Source organism: Microplitis mediator, chromosome 6 (genome assembly GCF_029852145.1).
Source record: "Microplitis mediator isolate UGA2020A chromosome 6, iyMicMedi2.1, whole genome shotgun sequence".
Taxonomy (NCBI): domain Eukaryota; kingdom Metazoa; phylum Arthropoda; class Insecta; order Hymenoptera; family Braconidae; genus Microplitis; species Microplitis mediator.
Window position 1 is genome coordinate 19,030,424 of NC_079974.1, and position 24,174 is coordinate 19,054,597.

The 24,174-nt window shown below is 28.5% G+C and overlaps 3 protein-coding genes and 1 long non-coding RNA gene across 8 annotated transcripts; 2 read left to right on the forward strand and 2 right to left on the reverse strand.

Moving 5' to 3' along the window:
* Positions 1 to 662: 662 nt before the first annotated feature.
* Positions 663 to 4,555, forward strand: LOC130669730 (18S rRNA aminocarboxypropyltransferase). 2 transcript variants are annotated; one of them, XM_057472770.1, is made up of 4 exons: positions 663 to 901; positions 2,386 to 2,552; positions 2,669 to 3,056; positions 4,247 to 4,555. In XM_057472770.1, exons 1-4 carry the CDS (start codon positions 781 to 783, stop codon positions 4,390 to 4,392), a joined length of 822 nt encoding a protein of 273 aa, XP_057328753.1. In that variant the 5' UTR covers positions 663 to 780; the 3' UTR covers positions 4,393 to 4,555. The 2 variants fall into 2 exon arrangements, with proteins under 2 accessions (XP_057328753.1, XP_057328754.1); XM_057472771.1 differs by lacking the exon at positions 663 to 901 and adding an exon at positions 1,463 to 1,484.
* Positions 4,556 to 4,595: 40 nt separating this feature from the next.
* Positions 4,596 to 14,471, reverse strand: LOC130669729 (proton-coupled zinc antiporter SLC30A2-like). 4 transcript variants are annotated; one of them, XM_057472768.1, is made up of 7 exons: positions 14,311 to 14,471; positions 7,753 to 7,937; positions 7,173 to 7,432; positions 6,268 to 6,419; positions 5,969 to 6,152; positions 5,640 to 5,880; positions 4,596 to 5,037 (listed from the first exon to the last, which is right to left on the reverse strand). In XM_057472768.1, the coding sequence occupies exons 1-7, from the start codon at positions 14,361 to 14,363 to the stop codon at positions 4,892 to 4,894; spliced, it is 1,221 nt and encodes a 406-aa protein (XP_057328751.1). In that variant the 5' UTR covers positions 14,364 to 14,471; the 3' UTR covers positions 4,596 to 4,891. The 4 variants fall into 4 exon arrangements, with proteins under 4 accessions (XP_057328751.1, XP_057328752.1, XP_057328749.1 ...); XM_057472769.1 differs by lacking the exon at positions 14,311 to 14,471 and adding an exon at positions 13,311 to 13,815; XM_057472766.1 differs by lacking the exon at positions 14,311 to 14,471 and adding an exon at positions 11,368 to 11,555.
* Positions 9,805 to 11,521, forward strand: LOC130669731 (uncharacterized). The gene is made up of 6 exons (XR_008990245.1): positions 9,805 to 10,034; positions 10,120 to 10,218; positions 10,367 to 10,559; positions 10,634 to 10,807; positions 10,912 to 11,309; positions 11,384 to 11,521. It is a non-coding gene; the product is annotated as an uncharacterized LOC130669731 (long non-coding RNA).
* A 153-nt stretch (positions 14,472 to 14,624) lies between the features above and the next one.
* Positions 14,625 to 23,493, reverse strand: LOC130669727 (UDP-glucose:glycoprotein glucosyltransferase). Its single transcript, XM_057472760.1, has 6 exons — positions 23,339 to 23,493; positions 22,936 to 23,155; positions 18,477 to 21,870; positions 15,940 to 16,690; positions 15,718 to 15,868; positions 14,625 to 15,037 (listed from the first exon to the last, which is right to left on the reverse strand). The coding sequence occupies exons 2-6, from the start codon at positions 23,153 to 23,155 to the stop codon at positions 15,003 to 15,005; spliced, it is 4,551 nt and encodes a 1,516-aa protein (XP_057328743.1). The 5' UTR covers positions 23,339 to 23,493; the 3' UTR covers positions 14,625 to 15,002.
* Between the last annotated feature and the right edge of the window lie 681 nt (positions 23,494 to 24,174).

Below are 24,174 nucleotides of genomic sequence, written 5' to 3' on the forward strand. Positions count from 1 at the left end.
AATATACGTTACTGGTTTAATACATATATGAAAAACATGTTCTACAAGTGGTTTTTCACTTACACACATTCGATAAATGTCACACGTGTTACACAATTATAATAAAACACATGCGCTTTGCGCGCCTTTTTTTAAATTCTGGAAAATTCAAAATTCATGTAAAATATAACAACTGTCAGTTTAAAAGTTTTAATAAAAATTAATTTTTCATAAATTTTAAATTTTATTTAATTTATGAAAATTTAAATACTCGTTTTTTAATTTGAATGTAAAACTTAATAATTCTTTTAATTTTTATTTGAATTTAAAATTTTTGACAGCTGGACATTTAGGATCCTGGCGTTAGCAGACAATTAAAAATTTTTTTTTCAACAATTTAATTTAAAAAAAAAATCTAAAAATATACACATGTAGAAAATTTTAAAAACTACAGGTACAATTTTTTGAAATATTTTTTTTTAAATTTATCGTTTTTAAAAAAATTCAAAAATTATTAAACGTCAAATTTATAATTTTTTTCTTATAGAAAAAATATTTATATCATCTTATATATATATAAATTCATTTTGTAGCAATAAGTAACATTTATAAAAAAAACTGTAATTATAATATTAAATAATAACACGTGATCTGTTATTGTGATTATTACTAATTGTTGAAGTTTCATAACCTTCAATTTAACTCAAAGTGAGAGTGAGTTCTTAGTCATCAATTCGAAAATATATCAATAGTACTGTAACAACTAGATTTATTTATTTTATATATATTTATTTATTGACAATGTCGAGTAAAAAAAAAAATCGGGATAAAATTCTTGAGAAACGTAAACGACATGTCGTTGGAAAAGAAGAGAGATATAGACAGGAAAGAGATAAATCTGATCATGAAGATGAACAGACAGGTTAGTTTTATCAATTATCTATTCTATTATATATATATATATATATATATATATATATTTACATAGGTACATATACAATTTATGTACCCATTATATAAAAACATTTGTTGACATAACATGTTTATTTTATTTTTTAAAGAAAGTCGAAATGAAATAAAAAATGGAGCTGTACTTTTAATCTATGAATATTGTCGTCATTTCAGTGATAAAAAAAAATTAGACAGCTGTAGTCTGTTTCAAAAGTTAATGCAATAGTTTGAAAAGAAATTGATAAATAATAAATAATTATTTTATAATGGAGTTCAATTTAAAATTTAAAATTTCTATAAAAATTTATAGAATAAAATGAATCATTAATAAATTTTCTGTGATATATATTTTAGTAAATGACAAAATATCTGTTGGATAAAATAATTAATCATCTGATAGATATTTAATTAAAGACCAATCGATTAAATTAAAATTTCATTAGTATTTTGCATTAAAAAAATATGAGAGAAAAATTTTTGAAAGTTGCGCCATGAGGATGAACACAATAATTTGATTTATATAAAATCTATTAATAAATTATAATTGATGACTAGTAAATATTATTAAGTTTTGTTTAGTTACGATAAGAATTATTTTTAAAATAATAGCAGACATTCTCGCTATTTATAGATAAACATATTTATTTATTTTCTATTATCTATATTATTATCTATATCATTAAGAGAATAAGGAAAATTTTGTTCCCGCCATATCTATATGATAGAATTAGTTGATATTATTTAAATTGGCATCATTAGATAGGTCTTGACTTGAATTTGTGCCTTTTCATAGTTTAAACTCTTTTTAATTGCAAAGTATTGAGATAAATAGATTGATCTATATCATTCGAATTACATTTAAATTACGCGAGAAAAAAGACGATCGTATTTATTTTCTTTAAATAAATTAATACTTTAATTATTCTGTCACTAAATATGACTGAATGTCACTGAATATATAGCTATATTATTTATATCGCGTTACTTATTCCAAAATGACAGATTTTTATGCTCCCTTTTGGTTTTAGAAAGCTTCTCAAAGCCAAAAAAGTGTGCATAGAAAAAAAAAGGATTCATTGACACAAAAAATCTTTACTCGCCTAAAGAAAATTTTTTCTTACCCCAATAAATTTTTTGCATTGTGAATTGAAAACAAAAATTTATTTAGAACTAGAAAAAATTACTTAGTGCAAGGAATTATTTCTTGACCAAAAAAATCTTTTCTCGCCCCAAGACAATTTTTGTATTTAATTGATAATGCATAAAATTTCTTGGTGCAAATTCAAATTTTTTGCGGCAAGAAATCCTTTTTTTCTGCGTATTTTATAAATTTAGTAGTGATATTTGGGCAATCGCGTAGTGACTGCAGGTTGCTCGTTTTTAATAATCGAGATTAGAAGCGAGAGCCTGCCTGAAATTTTATAGTAAAAAATTGTATTGATAATTTATTTTCAGAAGCTGAAGTTGAATCACCAATACCTTTTCCTGTTGCAATGTGGGATTTAGAACATTGCGATCCAAAAAAATGTTCTGGAAGAAAATTATCTCGACACGGTCTTATTAAAACTTTAAAACTCAATGCTAGATTTCCAGGATTAGTTTTAACTCCAGTTGGAAAAAAAGTACGTATACATAAATGTAATTAATAATTAATAATTAATTACATATATATTTATGTAATAAAAAAAAAGTATTAAGTATTGCTTAATTTAAAACAATTGTAATTTTTTTTCTCAAGTGTGTTTCACCTACGGATCGAGAAATAGTTAAAGACAATGGGTGTGCAGTCGTGGATTGTAGTTGGGCAAAATTAGACGATACGCCTTTTAGTAGAATGAAAAGTCCAAACCCACGATTACTGCCCTTTTTAGTAGCAGCGAATCCTATTAATTATGGAAAACCATGTCAGCTGAGTTGTGTAGAAGCTATTGCAGCAACATTAATAATAACCGGTTTCCCTGAAGAAGCTGATTTTTATCTCGGAAAATTTTCATGGGGTCACGCATTTAGAGAACTTAACTCAGAATTACTTACTGCTTACGCCGCGTGTAAAAACAGTGAAGAAATAATTGCTGCCCAGGATAAATTTTTAGCTGATGCGAGACAAGAACGACTTGATCGTTTAGGTAAATTTTTTTTTTAATTTATAATATACGGTAAAAGCCCCTACACCCGCTCACTTTTCATTGGAGTGAGATTAAATCACTCAATATAAATAATCAAATCAAATGAGAAACCAAAATTTTTTTTTTTTAGTTATTTTTTGAAGTTTCGAGTACTAGAATAAAATTTTAGTTTGAAGAATAATGTTGATGATTAATTATTATTAATATTTTAAATGAGGTCCTTGAGTGTACCCATAGTCGCTCACTAAAAGTTGTGATGTCCCATTACTCGATCAGCACATGGCCCTATAGTCGCTCAAAGACAATATCAATTAAACTATGATAAGTTTATTGATTTGGACAAATAATTTATAAATTATGCTACTTTATTCTTTCATAATATAAAATTTCATGAATTTTAAAAATATATTTAATAAGATATAGTTATAACTAGGGACAAGATTTTTGCCTTAACTTCGAAATGAATAATTCAAAGGTTTAATATTACGGCGAAAATATTGATCTTATAAAAAAACTTTTCAAACAAAAGTTGTAGGAAATTATATTTTCTAGAGAAAATGTCTCTTATGATTTTTTTATACGACCAATATTTTCACCGTAATTCCAAAATTGAGATTCATAATGAAATATTCAAATTTTTGTTAATTATTAAAATCTTAATTTTTAAATTACGGTGAAAATATTGGTCGTATAAAAAAATCATAAGAGATATTTTCTCTAGAAAATCAAATTTCCTACAACTTTTATTTGACAAATTTTTTTATACGTCAAATATTTCCACTGTAATTCTAAAATTTGACACCATTAATTATTAATTGTTATTTTTTAATAAAAGCAAAAATCCTGGTCCTAGTTGTAACAATTCTTAAAAAATTTGACGTACTCTAAATTTAATCTAACGAATGAACGTCAAAGTAAAAAATGCCCGGCTGAGTGCGATTTTGAAAACAGTCATTTAATTTAAATTTATAATCTACTATAAAATAATTTGATACATCATATTTTAATATATTTAGATTCACAAATAATTATTTATCAATAATAACATTTTTTGTTGTAATTTTTTTTTAATAAAAATTATAAAAAACGCATTTAACAGTTAAAGTGAGCGACTAATGGTACTGAGCGGATATAGGGGCTTTTACTTTAATGAGTTATTGATAAAAATTAATTTATATTTTTTAATTAAGCGATGCCCGATTTTCCGCCGAGTGAAGAAAGCAGTGAATCTGATGAAGAAGAAGAAGAAAAAGAAAAAAAAGATGAAATTAATGAAATAAGTGAATTAAAAATAGACGATAAAGAAAGTGGGAGTTCTGGAAAAGATAAAAATTAACAGTGTGGTAATTTGAGTTTATTTAAAATATAATTATATTTAATAAGACCAAAAATACTGCAAGTTTACTGTATCATACATATATTGTATAACATACAGTAAATATAATTATAAATTGTATAAATTTTATTTAATAATTAAATAATTAATTATTTTAAATCAAGTGTATTATATTTATTACACTTATCAATTATCGTAATCGTAAGTATAGAAGAAATTGATCTATCTTATATTTATATAAATATATCTATTTGTAAATATCGCCCAAATTTAAATTGGGCATTGAGCAAAGGACATTTATATGTAAATCCAAACTTAAGATTAAATATCATCACATATTTATCTTACACTCATACGTTACATTCATTAAATTTTTTTAGCGCTTTAATATATCAATTATTAATTAAATTATTTATATTACAATTGTAGGGATTTAACGATTACCAAAAATAACAAAAAATTTACAATTATTTTTATAATTTACAGTAAAATAATGATACTAGTGGGGTAGAGACTTACACTGCTTACAATTTTCCATTTTTTCATTGAACTCTTCAATTTGCAACGTCATCTCGAAGAAATTATACCGGTTGTGAATATTTCTTGTGGCTGTACGAAGAATTTGTTGCGGACTAGCACCAGGATCTTTTGAAAGAAAAAAAAATTTTTATTTTTATTTTCCTAATTATTATTATTATAAATTTATGAAACTATTTGTGTAAAAAGTTTAAAGAATAGTTTAATTTGATGGCATTTTTAGCCCGTCCCCTTTTTTAAAAAATCTCCAATGACCTTGAACTGTCATAGCATCAAAATTTTATTAATTAATTTTAAAAAAACTGGAACCTTAATTGAAAAAAGGACAATTTCGCCCAGATGTAGAATTAAAAAAAATTACTGACAGTTGTTATCAATTAGTTCAACAAAATTTGTCAAATAAATTTTAGCTTGAAAAATTTGACATTTAGAATCATAATATTGACATGAAGATTTTACTAAAATTTATTTTCCAAATTTCGTTTAACTCCTAATTGATGTCAACTGTAAATAATTTTTTTTAAAATCTATATCCGGTGAAATTGTAACTGCATTGCTCCTTTTTCAATTAATAGGTCAACTTCTTTTTAAGTAATTATCAAAATTTTAATTCGGTCATTACGATTGATAATTGAATATTTTAAAAAAGTGGGGGAAGAGGCAGACAGGACACTGTCTGAGAATGGATTTAATTAAAAATAATAACTTACTTATGGCAAGATGAGCTGACAGTGCGGTTTTGTCAAGCGACAAAGCCCAAATTCTGAGATTATGAACTTTGACAACCCCTTCAATTTGCATAAAAATATTTTCAACTTCAGAATATTCAAACCCTTTGGGTATTCCCTCCATCAATACATTCATAACATCTTTTATAATAGCAATTGTGGTAAATAATACGAGTACAGAAAATAAAAATGTACAAATGGGATCAACAATACTCCAACTTGGCTAAAAAAAAAAAAAATTAATAATTAATCAATTTTAATATTGATAATTATAAATTATTATTATTTTATTCAGTAAAAAAAAGGTTTACCTTGAAATAAATAATCATAGCAGCAATAAAAACACCAGTACTTTGAATAAAGTCGCCAACAACATGAATATAAGCAGCTCTGACATTAATATTCTGATCTTTTTCATGGTTGTGGCCATGTCCGTGCTCGTGTCCATGGCCGTGTCCATGACTGTGGCCATGTTGATGGAGTGTCAATCCCATTCTACAAAAAAATAGTAAAAAAAAAACATAAGAAATTGTTTTTACTTGATATGACTAAAAAAATTAATAAACATTTGATTGTATATTATTGAATTTAAATTTTAAATAGAACTAACACGAGATTTACTGCGACACCAATCACAGAAGTTATCAACATCATTTCAGCATCCAATTTAAAGTCTTTATTGATAATTCTTTCAACAGCGAGGTAAAAAAGTATTCCAGTTACTACCCAGATCAACAAGACCGAGGTAAGTGCTCCGATAATCTAAAAAAAAATATATTTTTTAATTTCATTACTACACTGAGCGAAAAAATTTTCAACAAGATAATATTTTTTGACCCAAGAATTTACTTTCTTGATGATCGTCAATAAAACATATTTTTGTCTCGCTATTTTTTTTTATATTCAAAAAATTATTTTACAGTTAAAAATAATCGAATATTAAAATTTGAAACCATCATTATTTTGTTTATTTAAATTTGCATCAACTTTGATCTGAGGAGAAAATATTTTTTTGAATGTCCCAAGTAGCACAGAGACAACTTAAAAATGTCATAAAGATGACTTTTAAAAGGACAAGACTAATTTTATTTTGTCTCAAAGCCAAGTTTTGTTAAATAAATAAGACGTACAGATGTTGGTCCTAGGAGTCATAGAAAAGTTGTCTTCTTTTTCCCTTTTTAAAAAAGTCAGTTCAATTAAAAAATCCTTTAGATGACTTATTTGACAATTATTTGTAATTTACTTTTTGTCGTCACTTGTGTCAAGTCTTTTAATCAGATATTTTTTCGCTGACAAATTTCTGATTGTTCTGTCATCATTTTGCTGCTTTATCGATGTCAAAAAACAGCCTCAAAACTGCTATCTTATAAATGTCTCAAACCCAAGTGTGCTACTTGGGAAGCCAAGTATGTTACTTGGATAATTATTTTTAAAAATTCTCTAGTCAAGACAATATTTACTTCCAAAAACTTTTTTTATGCTCAGATAATTTAATTACTCATAAGTACTACTTACTTCAGCTCTGTACCAGCCAAATGGCATTTTCCTCGTTGGAGGTCGACTTGCGATCCATAGCGACAATAATGATATCAAAAATGACGCAAAGTCAGTGAGTAAATGAGCAGCGTCAGTTGCTATTGCTAAACTGTTTGACAATATTCCACCAACAATTTCAGTAATCATAAATATAACACACAATACACATGCAATTATTAATTTACGTCTAGCTTTTTTGTCAATCGCTTCGTCTCTTTCTCTGTGACAATGATCTTCCACTGAAAATATTTAATCAAATGAATATTTTAATCATACCTTGATTGAAAAAAAAAACAAATAGGGTAGAGGTACCGTTTTTGGCCACTTCAGGGCTAGTTTTGGACACTTGAAAACTTTAAATAAAATATTTTGTAAAATACGCAATACCATAATTATTTTTTAAAATTTCTACAGATACTTCTATCCCACTATTAAAATGAAAATTTTATTTTAAACTTTTTCATTAATTAAAATAAAGGATTGAATGTCCAAAAATGGAGCAGTGGCCACAAATGGTACCTCTACCCTATAAATGTATTGAGTTAATTATTTTTCTTACCTTGGCCGTGGTTTTGGTAGTCAATTGACGATACTTGATCATCGGCGTTTTTTATTACTGTACAGCATCCAGATAATTTTCCATGGACGCAAAAAATGACTCTTTTACTTGACGCATCTGTCGAAATTGATTCATTATTAGGTGGGATACTTGTTCCATATCCGAAGACTGCTTGGTCCCTGAATCTGTACCAAATAAAAATATATATAATTCATTTTTTTATCATGATCATTTTTTACTATTGATTGATAGAAATAAATAAGGAAATTATTAAATAATAATCTCTAGGATAACGAGACCAATAGTGGGACAAAAAAAATTTCTTTTGATAAAAAAAAAAAATAGGAAGTTACATTATAATTTTTTTTGAAAATTCCGTGTAATCAAATCCATATAAAAATTATTTATTTACTGTTGGCTTAACTGACTTGCTACTGATTTTTTTTTTTTAAATCATCATTACTAATTTTTGTATACTTTTAATTATTTTTTTATAAATTTCTCATGAATTTTTATGCTTATTAAATTTGAAATTTAATATTTCATGAGTGTGAATGTACCAGACATCAGACAAATTTAAAATTGTAAATAAAGAGAGTAAATCAGGTGCCAAATGTCAAAAGGGCGTATAATTTTTTTTTGGTGCCAATCGTTTTGTAAACATGTTCTAAGCCTAAAAATTAAAAAAAAATTTCCAAAGCCAAAAGGATGTACGTCTCAAATACTAGTTCTCCACCATACGCTTTTCGTGGCGTTGAAGAAAGGAACGAATATTAAACTTTATTATCTCTAGCTTATAATTATTAATTATTTGGGAATTTCCTAGTTGATTAAAAATTAAAGTTAATGATTATTTTAATTCAAGATGATGAAAAATTAAAATTACTACCATCGAAAATGTTGACTTTTTCAAAATTTTTTTCATACAAACCTCCGGATAATTTTGAAGACTGTTTTTCGAAATTTTGAAAAATCCTGATTTTTTTTTATACGCCCTTTTGGCGTTAGTACGTCAAAAATTTTTTTCTGCAGATCTTTACATTTCGAGCGATTCTAAAAAGAATGGCAAAAAAAAATTTTTTTATACGCCTTTTTGGCATGGAACCATCTAACTGCTGTAGTTCGCCCTTTTGGCATTTGGGGCGCGAAAAAATTTAAAAAAATAATATTTTGAAAAAATGTACTTATTGATTTTTTAAATGCGCATTTTTAAAAAAATTTTTTTTTTTAATTATTTACTCTACTTATTAATAATTTAAAATTTATCAGATGTCTGCTTCATTCCCGCTCATATTTACCTATTTTGCAATTAAATTATTTTTTGAAAATTTAAAATTCCTTTAGCTCTCTCGCTATTAGTCTCGTTACTCTGAACATAAAAAATTACAATTGTCCTCAATAAAAAAAATATAAAATTTAATTAGCGCTATGTAATTTCTAATTATTCATTGTTATCAGTAGAAAAAAGTTATCGCATGTAGTTTTAAAAAATGACAATAAATGTTTTTATCGTCGATATGTAACAAGAAATTTATAAAATTTTTCAATAAAAAAATAATTTAAATAATAATTATTTAAGTTTCATTTAAAATATCGATATTGATTTTGCAGTTATGTAATTTAACTAAAGTTTTTATGTTAAATTAAAATAATTCAAAGCTGCACATTAACATACAGTCATTGTAATTGATCAATTACCATTCACGATACTCTATAATTATAAATAATCAATTGTCTGAGTATTAATCCATAATAAATCATTTCAAATAAAACGTATATACAGGAAATGAAATATTTTAAATATTTATGTTTTAATTAATTAATTAAAGAAAAATATAAACAACAGACGGGAATATTTTATGTTTACAAATGAATTTGAGTAACAAACACTAAATTATACTCGTCTGTTTTCATTATTTATTTATTTTAATTTTTTTTCTTCATCTTACGATAAAGATAACGGTAGCGAATACTGCGGCCTTGGCTTTAATTTGTTAAAGATTTTTTTCTTTAATTACTTAATTCTAGTAGACAACTACAAAACATTTTTTAAAAATATATATATATTATTATATGTTAATTTATGAGGAGAGACAGTTAAAAAAAATAACAGCAGAGGAAATGGATAATAGATTTAATTCAAATGAGTTTAAAAAATGGGAGTTAATTCCGTCCAAGTTTATCATTTTTTTTTCTTCTTTTACCTGAGAGTTTTAAGTATATTTACGTAATAATATAAATATGTAGAATCAAAGCCAGAACGTCGTGATAATAAAATATGAGTAAGTTGTTTTAGCTCTGACAATTTAAATAATTATAATAATAAAAAAAAATAATTCTAACAACTTAATGATTTAAAATCAACAGATCATCGCGGGATTTAAATATATACTTAAAATAAATCAGCATTACGGTCTAATAGCTACAGTTTCAAGGACAGGTATCAAGGCTGCCAAGAAATTAGAGGTAAAAAAAAAGTTATCATAAGTTTTATGAAATAAAAATAATAATAATAATTGTTAGTATTTAAAATAATTGTCACGCATGTCTTTGAATTTTTTATTACGAGATCGTTATTGATATTAAAATGTCTTTGATGTAATAAAATTTTTAGTATTCTTCAGATACAAAGTCTGCAAGCGACGTACGAATTTTAAAATATAAAATAATATTAAGAAAATACCAACGCCATATGGATCGGTTTTTCTTGATTTTTCACACTATCCAGTTTGTTGATCTTCCGCGATCTCGATTCATTTTCATTAACGTCCACATCAAGTCTTGAGTACCCAGGCATTTTATATTACGTAAGTAAACACACGTCTTGATAATTATATTTATTTATCTACTAATTACTTGTTTTTTTTTTCTAATTTTTCAGACACACATCACACTAGTATCATTTAAAACTCGTCTATACGCCTCCTCTTAGTGGTCTTCCCTTTCTTCCGAGGCTTTTATCTTTCTATAGCTTCCTGTGTCATCAGACCGAGTTAATTATCTCCGTTAGCACAGATTTATAATTAAAACAATTATATATCACGTTAAATTATATGTAAGTATTTTACATTAAAAAAATGACTAGTAAATATTTATTTTATTTATTTAATTGTAATTAAGTTGATTTAAATAATTTATTAACCCGAGAAAGTTTAACAGTCTAGCTACAGCACATCACGATATGGAAAGTTTTAAACTCAGCTATTGCATGCGGACTTACCAGTTGGCATTCACTTACAATACTCAGTTAGAAGGGGTCAGGAGGACAGAGAGGACCCGAGAGGACTTGCCTCAAATCCCCACAATTTTTTTTTCAACATGAAAACTAGTCAACTCCCACGCGAGCCATCACTTCACCTTGTAAATTTTTTCTGTGTACCGGCTATCAAACTCAACTTCTACAGATTTGCCGATGAAAAAAAAAGAGTGATAATTTTTTTTATTGTACGTCAAATAAAATTACAGGTGAATAATTTAAAACGATGGAGCGAATTAACGAAATTGATAAGAAATTAATTTTATAAATAAATTGCAAGAAGATAATGAAGACATTACAGGTATAAAATACTGATATTACTTGTAGTAAATTATTTAAATAATTATTTGATAACTCACAGGCTAATTTTTTCAGTATCCATAGTATCGGTTATTTTTCTAAAATAAGGAATCAACACAATACCTAAAGGTGACCGTTCTTTCTCAAGTGATTCAATACAATCGTTTTGAATTGTTAGGTGAGGATGAGTGCACACGTCACTTAAATGATAAATAAAATCCAACGAAGACATAGTCTCGTCTTTTTCTTCAATGAATGACCAATGATTTGTTGTAATAAGATTAAAAAAATAAATAAATAATAATAATAATTGTAAAGTCAGTCACCTAAGCGCGTACTCAAGTCAAATATAACGTACAGTAGATATAAATTTTGGTGCTAAGTTGACACTTTTTATTTTATACTATTTCCCCTCATTGTTTTCTTTACATCATAATCTTTATTCTCGACCAATCTAATTCTTTGGAGTTATCATTTGCCAGAACTGATCGTCGATATTTAATCAGTAAGGATGATAGTACTCATCCGTCACTCAAAAAATAAATATCATATTTTTCCTGTTTTATTTTGTTTATTTTACTCCTTGGGTTTAGTCATAAAAGTAAATAAAATCCAAAACAAATAGTTGAATTTTATCTTCTCATTGAAAGTAAATTTAAAAAGGCCAGTCGGCATCCAAAATCGATGTATAGATTTTTCATTTAATTATTTTCAAGCTTTCAAAAAATAAAAGTTGATTATTGAAGAAATTTTTAAACTTCCCGCTAAGAAAATTTAAAATTAAAAAAAAAGGGAAGTCTTGGTTTTGGTCCGATTTTTAAAAAGCGAGTTTCCAAATCTCGAAATTTTGAGGTCCTGGGAAGATCTGACTATTTTCAAAATGATGTCCAAGTTTACGTACGTACGTTTGTATGTAAATATTCTGTAACGTTTAAGCTCAAGAACTTGAAAATAGCGGGAAGTTTTGGGGCTGCAGGGTTAGACGGTTTTCAAATTTTCTTTTACATTCTCAAAAATTTTGAAGGCTATAAAACTACATAATTGTACACGTGGAATATTTGGTACAGTTCTGTAATTAAACTCTACAAAAAACTATTTATTAGATATTCTAGTAAAATTGATAGTTTAGTAAAAATTTATATCAATAGTTTGAGTTTTTTAATATGACCCTGAAGTAGAATGATCATGAAGTTAGCAAACGTCTAATAATTTTTAGATTTTATTTGAGAGAGTAAATTGAAAAAAAAAAAAAAATATTTAAAAAAATTGCACTTGTAGTTTTTAAAATTTTCTACATGTGCATATTTTTAGTTTTTTTTTCTTCAAATTTAATTGTTAAAAAAAAAAAGTCCAAAAAATTTAATTGTCTGCTGACTTCAGTGTCATGAAGTAGAAGACAATTAAAAATTTTCAAATTTTTTTTCAACAAACCAATTACAAGAAAACAAAAACTAAAAATATGCACATGTAGAAAATTTAAAAAACTATAGATGCAATTTTTTCAAATATTTTTTTAAATCATTTATCGTTTTGAAAAAAGATCCAAAAATTATTAGACATCTGCTAACTTCAGTATCATTTTTAAATACATCCTAGGATTTAAAGTATAAATTGTACTGTTGCTTAAAGTCATAATCTATTTCTATGGATAAATAAACAAATAACTTTTTTTTTTATATATATATAAATAGATATAAAAACTTCTGAACCAATGGTATTTTTGAAACCTACTCGACTGAGACAAACGATAAAAATTTTGGAGATTTATGAGGACAAATACCACAGTTATATTTTAATGAAATCTAAAAATTTATGTTACAACTGTTTAATTAATTATAAAACTACATATTTATTTATAATTATTATTTAAATTAATTTATATTATTCAGTAGGTCTTTGAATAATCGACATTAGAATAATCTATTGTAGTTTTTAAATCAATCAATCAATCAATTTATTCAAAGCAAACGTTTTTTTATCGGATAATTAATAATATACATACCCATTATTATTTTCCATGTTTATTTACTATATAAATAAATATATAAAATATATAAAACACTATGACATTATTTATTTATTAATAGCATTAATTGCAGTTAATTATTATTTAGTTTTTTCCCATAAAATAATGATTTTAAATATTTCCAAAATTAAATTATTTATAAAAACGTAATAATTAATTTGATTTATATAAGTTTTATGTTATAAAATATATAGATGTTAATTAAATAGATAAAAGTTGTTATTAAAACCGCGCGCAACGTCTTGATGGAAAGCGTTTGCTTAACTGACTTGAGAAAATTTAATCACTGAGTATAAATACCGCGATTTGAATTGCGTGTATACAATATTGTCGTCGAATAAACTTGATTATGGAAATATCATCGATATACTGCAATAATTGTACTGGATAGTATCAGAATGTTAACTACCAAGTCTTTTAAATATTTTTATGTTTCCCATGACCTATACATTTAATTACTGCCGCGATAAGTGGGATAGTATTTTTGATAACTTTTTTTTTTCATTATTCTATAAAAATATCCATATGTTTTTATTTATCAAAGACCTTAACTCCATTATCACGGTGTGAGCAAAGGATTTTTTTAAAAATTTTTTACAATTTTAATTTTTGTCCATAAGAACAACAATCTGCGTTTTAAGTAAACTGATAACAATCACGTTTATTGTCTTTTTTTAATTGTGTTATAGCGATAAAATTGGAATGTATTATAGACATAATAATGAAAGATGATAATATAACTCCGATAGTACAAAAATTTATGCGGACAATATTTTAATGCCTATGGACAAAAAAAATTAACAGGCAGAAAAAAATATATTGATTAGTGGCGTTGATTGATGATAAAAAAAGTTTAAACAAACAGACGCATAGAAGATAAATAAATATGATGATAATATGATTATACGCATGGTCAATTAATCGCAATTAAAGTAAATTATTTTGATAATAAATAAGACTATTAATTATTTCTTACGATGCTCTAGGACTGTCTTCAAGCGACTCCAGATCTGAGGACGAAGTATCCATGATAATTAGTGACACTGATGATAAATTATTTTATCTAATATAATATCAATTGTACGCTGATAGAATATAGTAAATTCACACACGTGAATCACACGATGTCTAGATTAACAATGACACGAACTAAGTTTATATTTTATTTCCGGTTTATACTATCAATAGCAAAATAAATCCGTTGTTTGGTGAAAACAACTCATTAGCATTAAATATAGAGATTACTTGTAATTATTGTAAGTTGATGAGAACAAACAAATTGAGTATAAGTTTTTTTTTTTGGTAAGAATCGTGTTTTTTTATTTTAATTATTATAAAACTAAAGCGTATATTGTACAATGCGATGTGACGAAAATAAAAGATCGTCAAAATTAACAATGATTTTTTATCTAAATTCATTAAAATTACAAAAAATTAGAACAGAGTATTTTCATTGATTTATGAACATTTTTTTATTTTTTTTTTTAATACTCTTATTACCTTGAATCACACTCGCTGCGGTCTATAAATGCTGCTGTTTAAATCAGTCAATGACAATTCCCGACCCACTGTAGTAAACTTTTTAAATCGGGATGTAAAAATTTTTAGTTTGTACAACTTTTTATGGCTTCTATTATATTCTTTTAATTGGATTTAAATTCTTATAATTTACAACTCTTCATGTTTAGAATTATCTTCTGAAACTGAAAAAAAAATAATTAATCAATCAATCAATAAACTATTGTACGAAATATTAATATCGACGTCAGTAAAAAATCTTGCGATTCCATTTTTAAAAATTCTGCGGAAGCAAAAGTTTTAAAATAATTTTCTTCAACTTCAAATATTTATTCAAGTGTTTTAATATTTTATATAAATATTTAAACATGGGTAACAGTTATGTATAAAAATTTTTTTTATTTTTAATGTCAATTATGATAAAAAATTCGCGCGAACATTTTTATCAATTAAAAATTAAAAGTAAACATTTAGCAAGCAAAGTCATACAATTGATTCTTGCGACGATTGATCCGCCGATATACTCACACACATATAAATGTGAAAAATTTGTGTGTGAGTATATTTTTTATGTTACACGCACACAAAAGTAGTGAAAAAAGGGCGTAATTTTTCACATATATGTGTGTGAGTATATTTTATCGGTGGATCAATTATCGTAAGGATCAATTGTCGGGGATCAAGCGTCTTTGGATCAACGGTCAGGTAACCCTGAAGAAGTTATTTTTTTTTAATGTTAATTTGAAAGCAAGTTTTTTTTTTATGACAACGTAATTTAAATCCAACAAATAATTATTTTACTTCAATAAAATAATTGATAATAAAAATAATTATCATCTAACAGATAAGAAAAAAAATTACTTACCATGTTCATCTTTTTCTTCTTTCTCAAGTTGTTTATTTTCATTTTCTACCCTCAGTTGCAAAGCTTTTATTTCTTCATCATATCCAACCCATTCGGGCAAAATGCGCATCGCCGCTTGTAGTTTAGCTTCTTTAGTCATTGGATTATTACACTAAATTTCAAAAAATGAATTAAAATCACAATAAATAAACAAAGATAATAAGCAAATAAATAAATACTCACTAAATCAATAGTCTTAGCACTTTTTTTCGAGCCATCACTGCACCAGGTTTCGCACCAAAGCCATTCTTGAGGTAGGGTTTTAATAGCAACTTGATGGATCATATTGTTGGGTAAATCCTGATCCAAATTTGACAGACTGTTGGGATCTGAACTGAGAGCTTGATATTGACCTCTCAGTCTATCACCAGCAGCAATGCGTCTGAAGCGTTTCAAATCAACGACATACAGCGCACTAATATGATAAGAACGTCCTTGCAAATGATTTCTCCAGTATCCCTGTTTCCAAAATCTGAATCCTTCCATTTCTTTTCTGCTATCACAGAATGGCGTGTAAGCGTACGGAGCTCCTTCGAGATCTAAATTAACTAGTTCTTTTAAATCTGCTCTGACAACTTGATCAGCATCAACGAATATTATTTTCTTAACATCCAGTGGAAACAGTACGTCCAAAAATAAAATTTTGTATCCCCAAATGGTCCTTTGTTTTTCTGTTTGCTGATGCAGCCATCGTGGCCATTTGTACTGCACTAGTTCATATTCAAAACCGTATTCCTTGGCCATGTGCGGCAAGAAGTCTTTCAATGTCGGCGATAGATAATTTTTCAAGAACCAAAATTTAACGGGTGACTTTGTGTGCTTTATTACACTCACCATCATTATTTTTAAAAATCTTTCATAGAGATGACCGGAAGCTAGAGAAAATATATTTATTTTCTCATCTTTATCTTCAGTGTCATCTGAGCCAAATGTCCTAGACAACATAAAAAAATATTCATAAGTACTTTTTTATTTTAAAATAAATATTTAAAGCAAATTTTATATTTTTTACACTGTAAAAAAACGGGGTATGTCCAACCGGTGTATTTAAATTTTCGGTGGTAAATTTCAATACCGCGCCGGTGTTAAAATATTTTTAGGTGTTGAAAATATTTCACTTTGAATATTTTTACTTATTCGATCGCTAATTAATTAAATTATTGGTGATTAAAATGGTGGCCGTAAAATTGTGTAACTTTTAAATAAATTACGTATAACATAAATAATTATTTAAATGTCCATAGCTAAATTGACATTTTCTCCAGATAATATTCATTAAATTTTTATATTTTTTTATATGTAGTAAATTTTTTTTTCTAATTTCTATACGTGGAATTTTTTCAACACCGCCTACACCGGTTTTATTTAATTTTAACACCGCTCTTTTTACAGTGTATTCCTAATATAAATTATGGCAGTGTTACAATTCTATTCACAACACCTCTACTCAAAGGAAAACAACTTTACTCAGCCTCAACTCTCCTCACAGTTTTTTTTTACTCAGGTTTAATTCTACTCAGTTATATCTTTACTCAGCTACAACTGAATCGTTTATTTGAGAAACCCCATAAGTCATGTTTTTTACGAAACTGGGTTTTTTGCATTTTTGGGTTCTTTGGATGTCTCTTCATATAAATCAATCAAAATATACTCCAAATCAGCGTTTAAAAAAAAATTAACCGGGTGACAGCAATTTCATTTAATTGAGAAATCCCATAAGTCAATGATTCAAATGAACATATGCAGTTTTAGTTTTACAGAAATAATTTTTTGTTTTTTTTATTTAAAATTCGCGCTTTTTTGAGAAATTAATTTCAAATGTTGTTTTATTGTTGACTGTTATATGAATAATTAAAATGTTTAAATTAATTATAATTTTTTGTAATTTCTGAGTTTCAGAGTTCAAATACATATTTAATACTTCATTTTATCAGTGTAATAAATGATTTGAGTGGAAACATTTAAAAAAACAATGATTTTATAACTTTTTTTCCCGTTTGGTTGAGAAACCCCATAAGTCAATCAACTTTAAATAATTTTTTCAAGTAGTTTCAGTTAAAAAATTAAATTTTTCTTGTTGGAATCTTTTTTAGAGACGCTAATATTATTGTATTCAATTATTTATTTATTATTTTAATGTCAAGCTTTTTCCAAAAAAATGTTTTTTGTGTTTCCTAAAAAATTTTGTTTTCTTGACTTATGGGGTTTCTCAAATAAACGATTCAACTCTACTCAAAGAATTGCTATTTTATCGATAGACTAAAATATGTGAGTAGAGGAAGCTGAGTAAAAATATAACTGAGTAGAGTTAAAGCTGAGTAAAAAAAACTGTGAGTAGAGTTGAGGCTGAGTAAAGTTGTGAGTGAGTAGAATTGTAGCTGAGTAAAAATATAACTGAATAGAGTTAAAGTTGAGTGAAAAAAAACTGTGCGTAGAGTTGAGGCTGAGTAAAGTTGTGAGTAGAGTTTTAGCTACTTCCCTTGAGTAGAGATGTTGTGAGTATAATTGTAACACTGCCTAAATTATTATTATTAATATCAAACAACTAATTGCTATAATTTATACCTAGATACGCGTAAAAAGCTTACCAATAATCGGAAAAGCTAGAACAAATTTTAAATATCAACATAAATTTCCTATAAAATATTATTGAGTCGTCGCTAAACTATCTGGTACAAAAAATACTAAATTAAAAAAAAAATACCAATAAATAAATTTACCTAGAAATAGAATTCCAAATGCCCGACTGTGTATCGTCATCAGCAAGTAGATCTGTGTGCAATTTATCAGGTTTCTTTGAGACTTTAAGTTTCAGCACGTGGCTCTTCAATGAGCTGACAAGAACCTTAACTTCGTTGTTGTCTTGGATAACATCCTGACCAGTGACCGAGTGAATGTCATAAATATCAGCAGATCTTCCTTGACGTAATCGAAGTAACCATTCTCCAGGATTAGCTTTCAGTTGGAAGTATCCCAGGTTAGCCATCACGATGGTGTCGACCATAACTGGTTGTTTTTCAGTACCAAGAGTTATTTGCAATCCTCTTGGTGGATTTCCCATTGAAGCTTCAAAGCAATGACCCTCTAGTAGTAAATGTTCCAGTTCAAATTCGCTGTGAACTCCCATCGCGACATTGTCCAGCTTTATGTTGTCCAGATCATAAACACTTTTGACGACTTCGACGAGCCAGTTCTCGGGTGTGTGCATATACTGGGTCAGCAAAGACGACGTTGGTAATTTTGTAAATCTGGCTTGCGCACCCATCAGTTGTCCATCAGCGTTAAATTGCAATTCTGGTTCAAAAACGAACCTGTAGAAACTCTTCAGAGGCATATCGCTATTTTTATCAACACAATTTAAAAATATTTTGATATTACAGTTCAATGATTGCTGCAATGTACTCAGAATTGCACCGAGTTTTTGGGCGCCGCGGGAAACTGGATCGACAATTGCAATTAAATTGAATGCAGCTTCATTAGGTTTTGCTGCTGGCACTTTAATGGCACTGTGCTCATCTCCACTGTACGGAATGTCATAGCGGTTTAACGTTTGTGGACGCAGTACAAGTAGTGACGTTATTTGCATGATAACGTCATCAGAAATTTCGGTATCATCATCATCGTCGTCAACTGACTGAAGTGCTTGTAAATTTTTTATCAATTTCTCACCATAAGTATTGTGGCTGAAACGTTCGAGCAGAGAAAAATCATCGCGTGTAAAATCTTCGTCTTTGTCAAGAGGACCAAGAACACGGCCATTGCAAACCACTGCCCGGTCTCCAGGGACTAATTTCAATGCAGTCTTGGCATAATGTCTGTGTACTTTTAGTTTAAATTCTTGGCTATTTAATTTTTCCTTTAAGCTGTCGTCATTTAGATCAAACTTACGGTCTTTTATCAACGCGACATTGTCTTCTTGCAAAATGTTGTCAATGTATTTAACGACTTTTTGTTGAGCCAGTGCTTCCATTGCCGCTAAAACAATCGTATTAATACTGACATCTGAATCTGTACCAACCGATTCATCAGCGCTGTTAACGATAACTGTTATCCTGACATCAGCATTTGAGTCTAAATATTTAAGAGCATCGCGTAATAATTCCCGTCCTTTTTTATCCTCGAGATCTACCGCAATCCAATAAGAATAGAGATGTTGCTTAGCAACTCGTCGCGGCATGACCAAATAATTTGAATTTTTCATCAACCAGGTGGCAGTATCCTGCTGGTTCCAGCTCGAGACTTCATCATTTTTCGGCAAATCACCAATCAAATTAAGCCACTTACTATTTTCTGGCTGGAGAATCCTGTCGTTTAATCTTGACATGACATTGGGCTGACTCATCATAAAGTCAACGATATCATCAGACTCTACAACCTCGCCCTTGTAAACAGCCTTCTGCAACATCGGAGTCTGGGTCATTATCGTCGTAAGAACAGTCTCTTCAAAAGCATCCGCATCATCGATATTTCCCAGTGGCGCTCCGTTCAAAAGAACTTGGGGAAAACTTTTGAATCCAGTTCGCCGGACAAAATCCATGGCTAGATGACGTCCCACATCATACTGAGATTCTTCACCAAATATGTCATCAATATCTGCCGAAGGGTCGCGTATACGCAGAGCTTTTTTAACGTCCGACACATCAATGCTGTCCCCGCTTATATAATTCTGCAGCGTCAACAAAAATTTGAATGCTTCCATTGAATTTTTTTCTTCCATCAAATAGTGGAACGCGTTATTGACAGCAACACCTGGATCAGTAAATCCAGTTACTGATGTGTTAAAATTCGTCACAAAAACGAAACCCACACGTATTGGGGCCGTGTGTTTATTCAATGTATCAACTGTATTTAATAAATGTTTTATTTTATCACTTAGCGGGTCTATTATCAGTACTAAGTTATAAAAATTACGACGTATTTGACGTAATGTACCAGGATACATTGGTTTTATTAATAATGTTAGTGCTGATGACCATTTCTGGTAACGTTTGTCTGTCTCTAAATCATTTATCCACATGATTGCTGAGTCTCTAATATCGATTGCAAAGTCTTGATTATCTAAATTACTGGACAAATCTAACGCTACAAGTTTATCCATCTTTTTATTGCTAAATCCTATTTTTAGTAATGCCTCCATTACTCGTAATTCGGCTCGTAGAGCTTCAAGTAATGCTAAGATATCGATTACATCGATATCGAAATATAAACCGTTTATAAATAATACTGTTTCTGTTGGTTGAATATGGAGATTACCAAAAAATATTTCTTGATTACGTTTCATTTCTTTCTTCATTTCGTTGCTTACTTTGGTTCTTATCAATGATTTAGCCTGCATTGGAAAATTCTGAGCGATGTCTGTAAATACTTTGACAGCTTCTGACGGGGGTGATTTCATTATTCTTTCAGCAGCTTGATGACTCAGTTCTTGGAACTGCCAAACTTTTAATGCACTGACTTCGTCACTGGTGTCCAGTAAGTGAGTCAACAATTCATCGAGCTGTGACTTTTTGTCGGGATATAATTTTTTTAATACACCGAAATTAATTCCGTCAATTTCTTCAACTCCTTCATTACTTTCTTCTGATTCTTTGCCAGAACTATCTTTGATATCAGCGTCGTCGGTTGCTTTATATTCCGTTGACTTCATTTGCAACTCAACTCCATAACCCGACAGTCGCAAATTATGATCCGGTCTGTCTCTTACGTAATGACGGAGGACGTAAGTTATTTTACCGGAATCGGCAATAGATTTAAGTTTGTTATGGAGGTCATTGAACCCAGACGATCCCATCTGCCCGTAGAGTATTACATTTTTATTAACTTTTGAAGATCCAGGATACTGGTGATCTACTGAGTAAGTGTCTAAGTTTCCTTTTGAATTTTTAATTAATTCTTCGACTTCATCAGCAGAGCACGTAAATTTGCTACCACCGACGTCAATAAAATTATTGCAGGCTGGAATGTTTTCTTTGTTCTCAGCCATTTGGGAAAACATTTCAACGCGAGCTGAGTAAATTCTCAAAGACAGAGACAACTTGAGAACCGCTAGACCAGTTGGTGTTACAAAATTTTCGGCTAAAGTCAATACTTTGTCGTAAATTTCTTTGTCAGTACCTACACATTGAAAAACAATTTATTTTATTAGAAATTATAAAATAAATAGGACATTGTGTGACAAGGGATGAAACAACGCGATTTTAGACCAGGGTGAAGTTGGCTGACATCACCCGCAGTCTGAAATCGTCTTTCATCCTGAGTTAGACAGTAGATTTTTATGATAGCCTATATTGGAACTTAAAGTTTCAGTGTCAGCAGCCAGTCAGTAACAAGTTAATTTAAGACCAATAGTGTGATCAATCATTAGCGTAAGCTTTAATTGTCATTTGCAATTTATAATTAAGCAGAAACTATAAATACTATTTATTATTGACATTAATTTTTTTTAAATTTAATCACAGTCAGAGCTGTCATATAGGGTAGAGGTACCGTTTTTGGCCACTTTAGGGCCAATTTTGGACACATGGAAGATTTAAATAAAATAATTTTTAACCCGCTATTAAACGGGAAATTTTATTTGATACTTTTTCATTAATTATCAGTATCAAATGTCCAGAAATGGAGCAGTGGCCACAAATGGTACCTCTACCCTATATGTACGTAAATAAAATTAATGGTCTGAAATTACTATTGAATAAATGACAAGTATCAGAGTTTAAATTGCGAAAGCTTTCTGTCAAGGGGTAGAAACATGTCGGCTTCGCCCGGCTAACAATTACATGTGATCTGAGACTTTTCTTATTTTATTGGCCTAGGTAAATATACTGTAATATACTAATTCGTGGCATGAGACTGAAACTTCAAGTTTCGACCCTGGTATCATAAAAAAAATATGATCCTGAAGTTAGCAGATGATACTGAAATTATCCGACGTCTAATAATCTTTGAATTTTTTAGAAAACGATAAATTATAGGAAAAAAAAACACTTTAAAAAATTGCACTTATAGATTTTTTAATTTTCTACATGTGCATATTTTTAGTTTTTTTTTTTTTTTCTTAATTCGAATTGTTGAAGAAAAATCCAAAAATTGTTAATTGTCTTCTAGCTTCAAGATCAATAATTTATCGTTAATAAAAAAATTTAATGTCTTGTTTTTTGTTATAAAAATAATAATTCTTACCCTTGGTGATAAAATCATCATCTTGCTTAGAAATTAAGTCAACAAAACTCCAAAACAAATTTGAATTTTCATCATTGAGATACTCAGCGACTTCTAAAACAATCGGAGTATCTTTCCATTTTCCATTAATTAATGTCGTGACATATTTATTGTGTTTTTTATCAACAATTGCTATGCAAGATGATATTAATAGCAAACAAATGATACGAAAGTACCACATCTGTAATTTAAAAAAAAATAAAATTAATGAGATTTATAAACAATCAAACCACAACCGTCATTCAGGATATAATTAATTACTGTCTAAGTAATTGTGACTGTTATTTTAACTTATTATATATTTCAATGAATTATAAAACACTTAGTAAGTAGTAATAATAATTGTTATAAATATTTTATTTACGTTTTTTTATAATGTTGATCAAATGGTGAGCAATTATTAAATGTTCATTGATGACAATGACCAATCCAAGTACCGCACGTGCCGGTTGCCACACAATCAACTCCAGATGATGCTACGAAACATTTTTTCATGCCCTCGTATGTCAAAATTAAATACTAAAGTTTATTTATCACAAATTATCATTGTATGGATTTTATTTTTTATGGAAAAAAGATTTACATCCTACCTTTTTTTCCAGGTGTAGGTATAAATATTCTAATAAATTTATGAAGAAAACTTGATTATCAACCGCAGCTAGATCCTTTTTTCAAATTACCGCGCCGTCATCAAGTTGGAGTTTTTTTTTTTAAAACTTCGAAAATCTAAAGGACGGAGTCAATCGGGATTCAAATTCACTCCAAACTTACTCCCAATTTTTTATCGAGTGTATTTATATACATTGTAAAAAATCACCGGGGTAAGTCCAAGAGGTGTAGGTGTTAAAATTATCGGTGTTAAATTTACCCCCGAAAGTGGTGTGAAAATAACGCCGCCATCGGTGTAAATATTCTGTACCGGTGTTAAAATAACGCCGCCATCGGTGTAAATATTCTAGACCGGTGTTAAAATAACGCCGCCGCCGGTGTAGATATTCTTTACCGGTGTTAAAATATTTTACTTTGTGAATATTTTTACTTACTCGATCACTATAATACTAGCTGATAAATGTTTGATAAATGAGTTAATACTCTAAGCGGACGCAATTTACCCCGCTTTTACTCCGCTTTTACTCCGGTTACCCTGCTTTAACACCGGTATTTTCAACACCGGTGTATTACTCCTCCTACACCGGTGTA

Coding starts and splice junctions, on each gene's coding strand:
- LOC130669730 (XM_057472770.1), top strand. CDS start 781: ATGTCGAGTAAAAAAAAAAATCGGGATAAAATTCTTGAGAAACGTAAA. Junction 2,553..2,668: donor TAACTCCAGTTGGAAAAAAA/GTACGTATACAT, acceptor TTTTTTCTCAAG/TGTGTTTCACCTACGGATCG. Junction 3,057..4,246: donor AGAACGACTTGATCGTTTAG/GTAAATTTTTTT, acceptor TTTTTAATTAAG/CGATGCCCGATTTTCCGCCG.
- LOC130669729 (XM_057472766.1), bottom strand. CDS start 11,540: ATGTCTTCGTTGGATTTTATTTATCATTTAAGTGACGTGTGCACTCAT. Junction 6,420..7,172: donor TTGGCTGGTACAGAGCTGAA/GTAAGTAGTACT, acceptor ATTTTTTTTTAG/ATTATCGGAGCACTTACCTC. Junction 5,881..5,968: donor CTATGATTATTTATTTCAAG/GTAAACCTTTTT, acceptor TTTTTTTTTTAG/CCAAGTTGGAGTATTGTTGA.
- LOC130669727 (XM_057472760.1), bottom strand. CDS start 23,155: ATGTGGTACTTTCGTATCATTTGTTTGCTATTAATATCATCTTGCATA. Junction 21,871..22,935: donor TGATGATTTTATCACCAAGG/GTAAGAATTATT, acceptor TTCAATGTGTAG/GTACTGACAAAGAAATTTAC. Junction 15,038..15,717: donor AGAAGAAAAAGATGAACATG/GTAAGTAATTTT, acceptor TTTTTTTTTCAG/TTTCAGAAGATAATTCTAAA.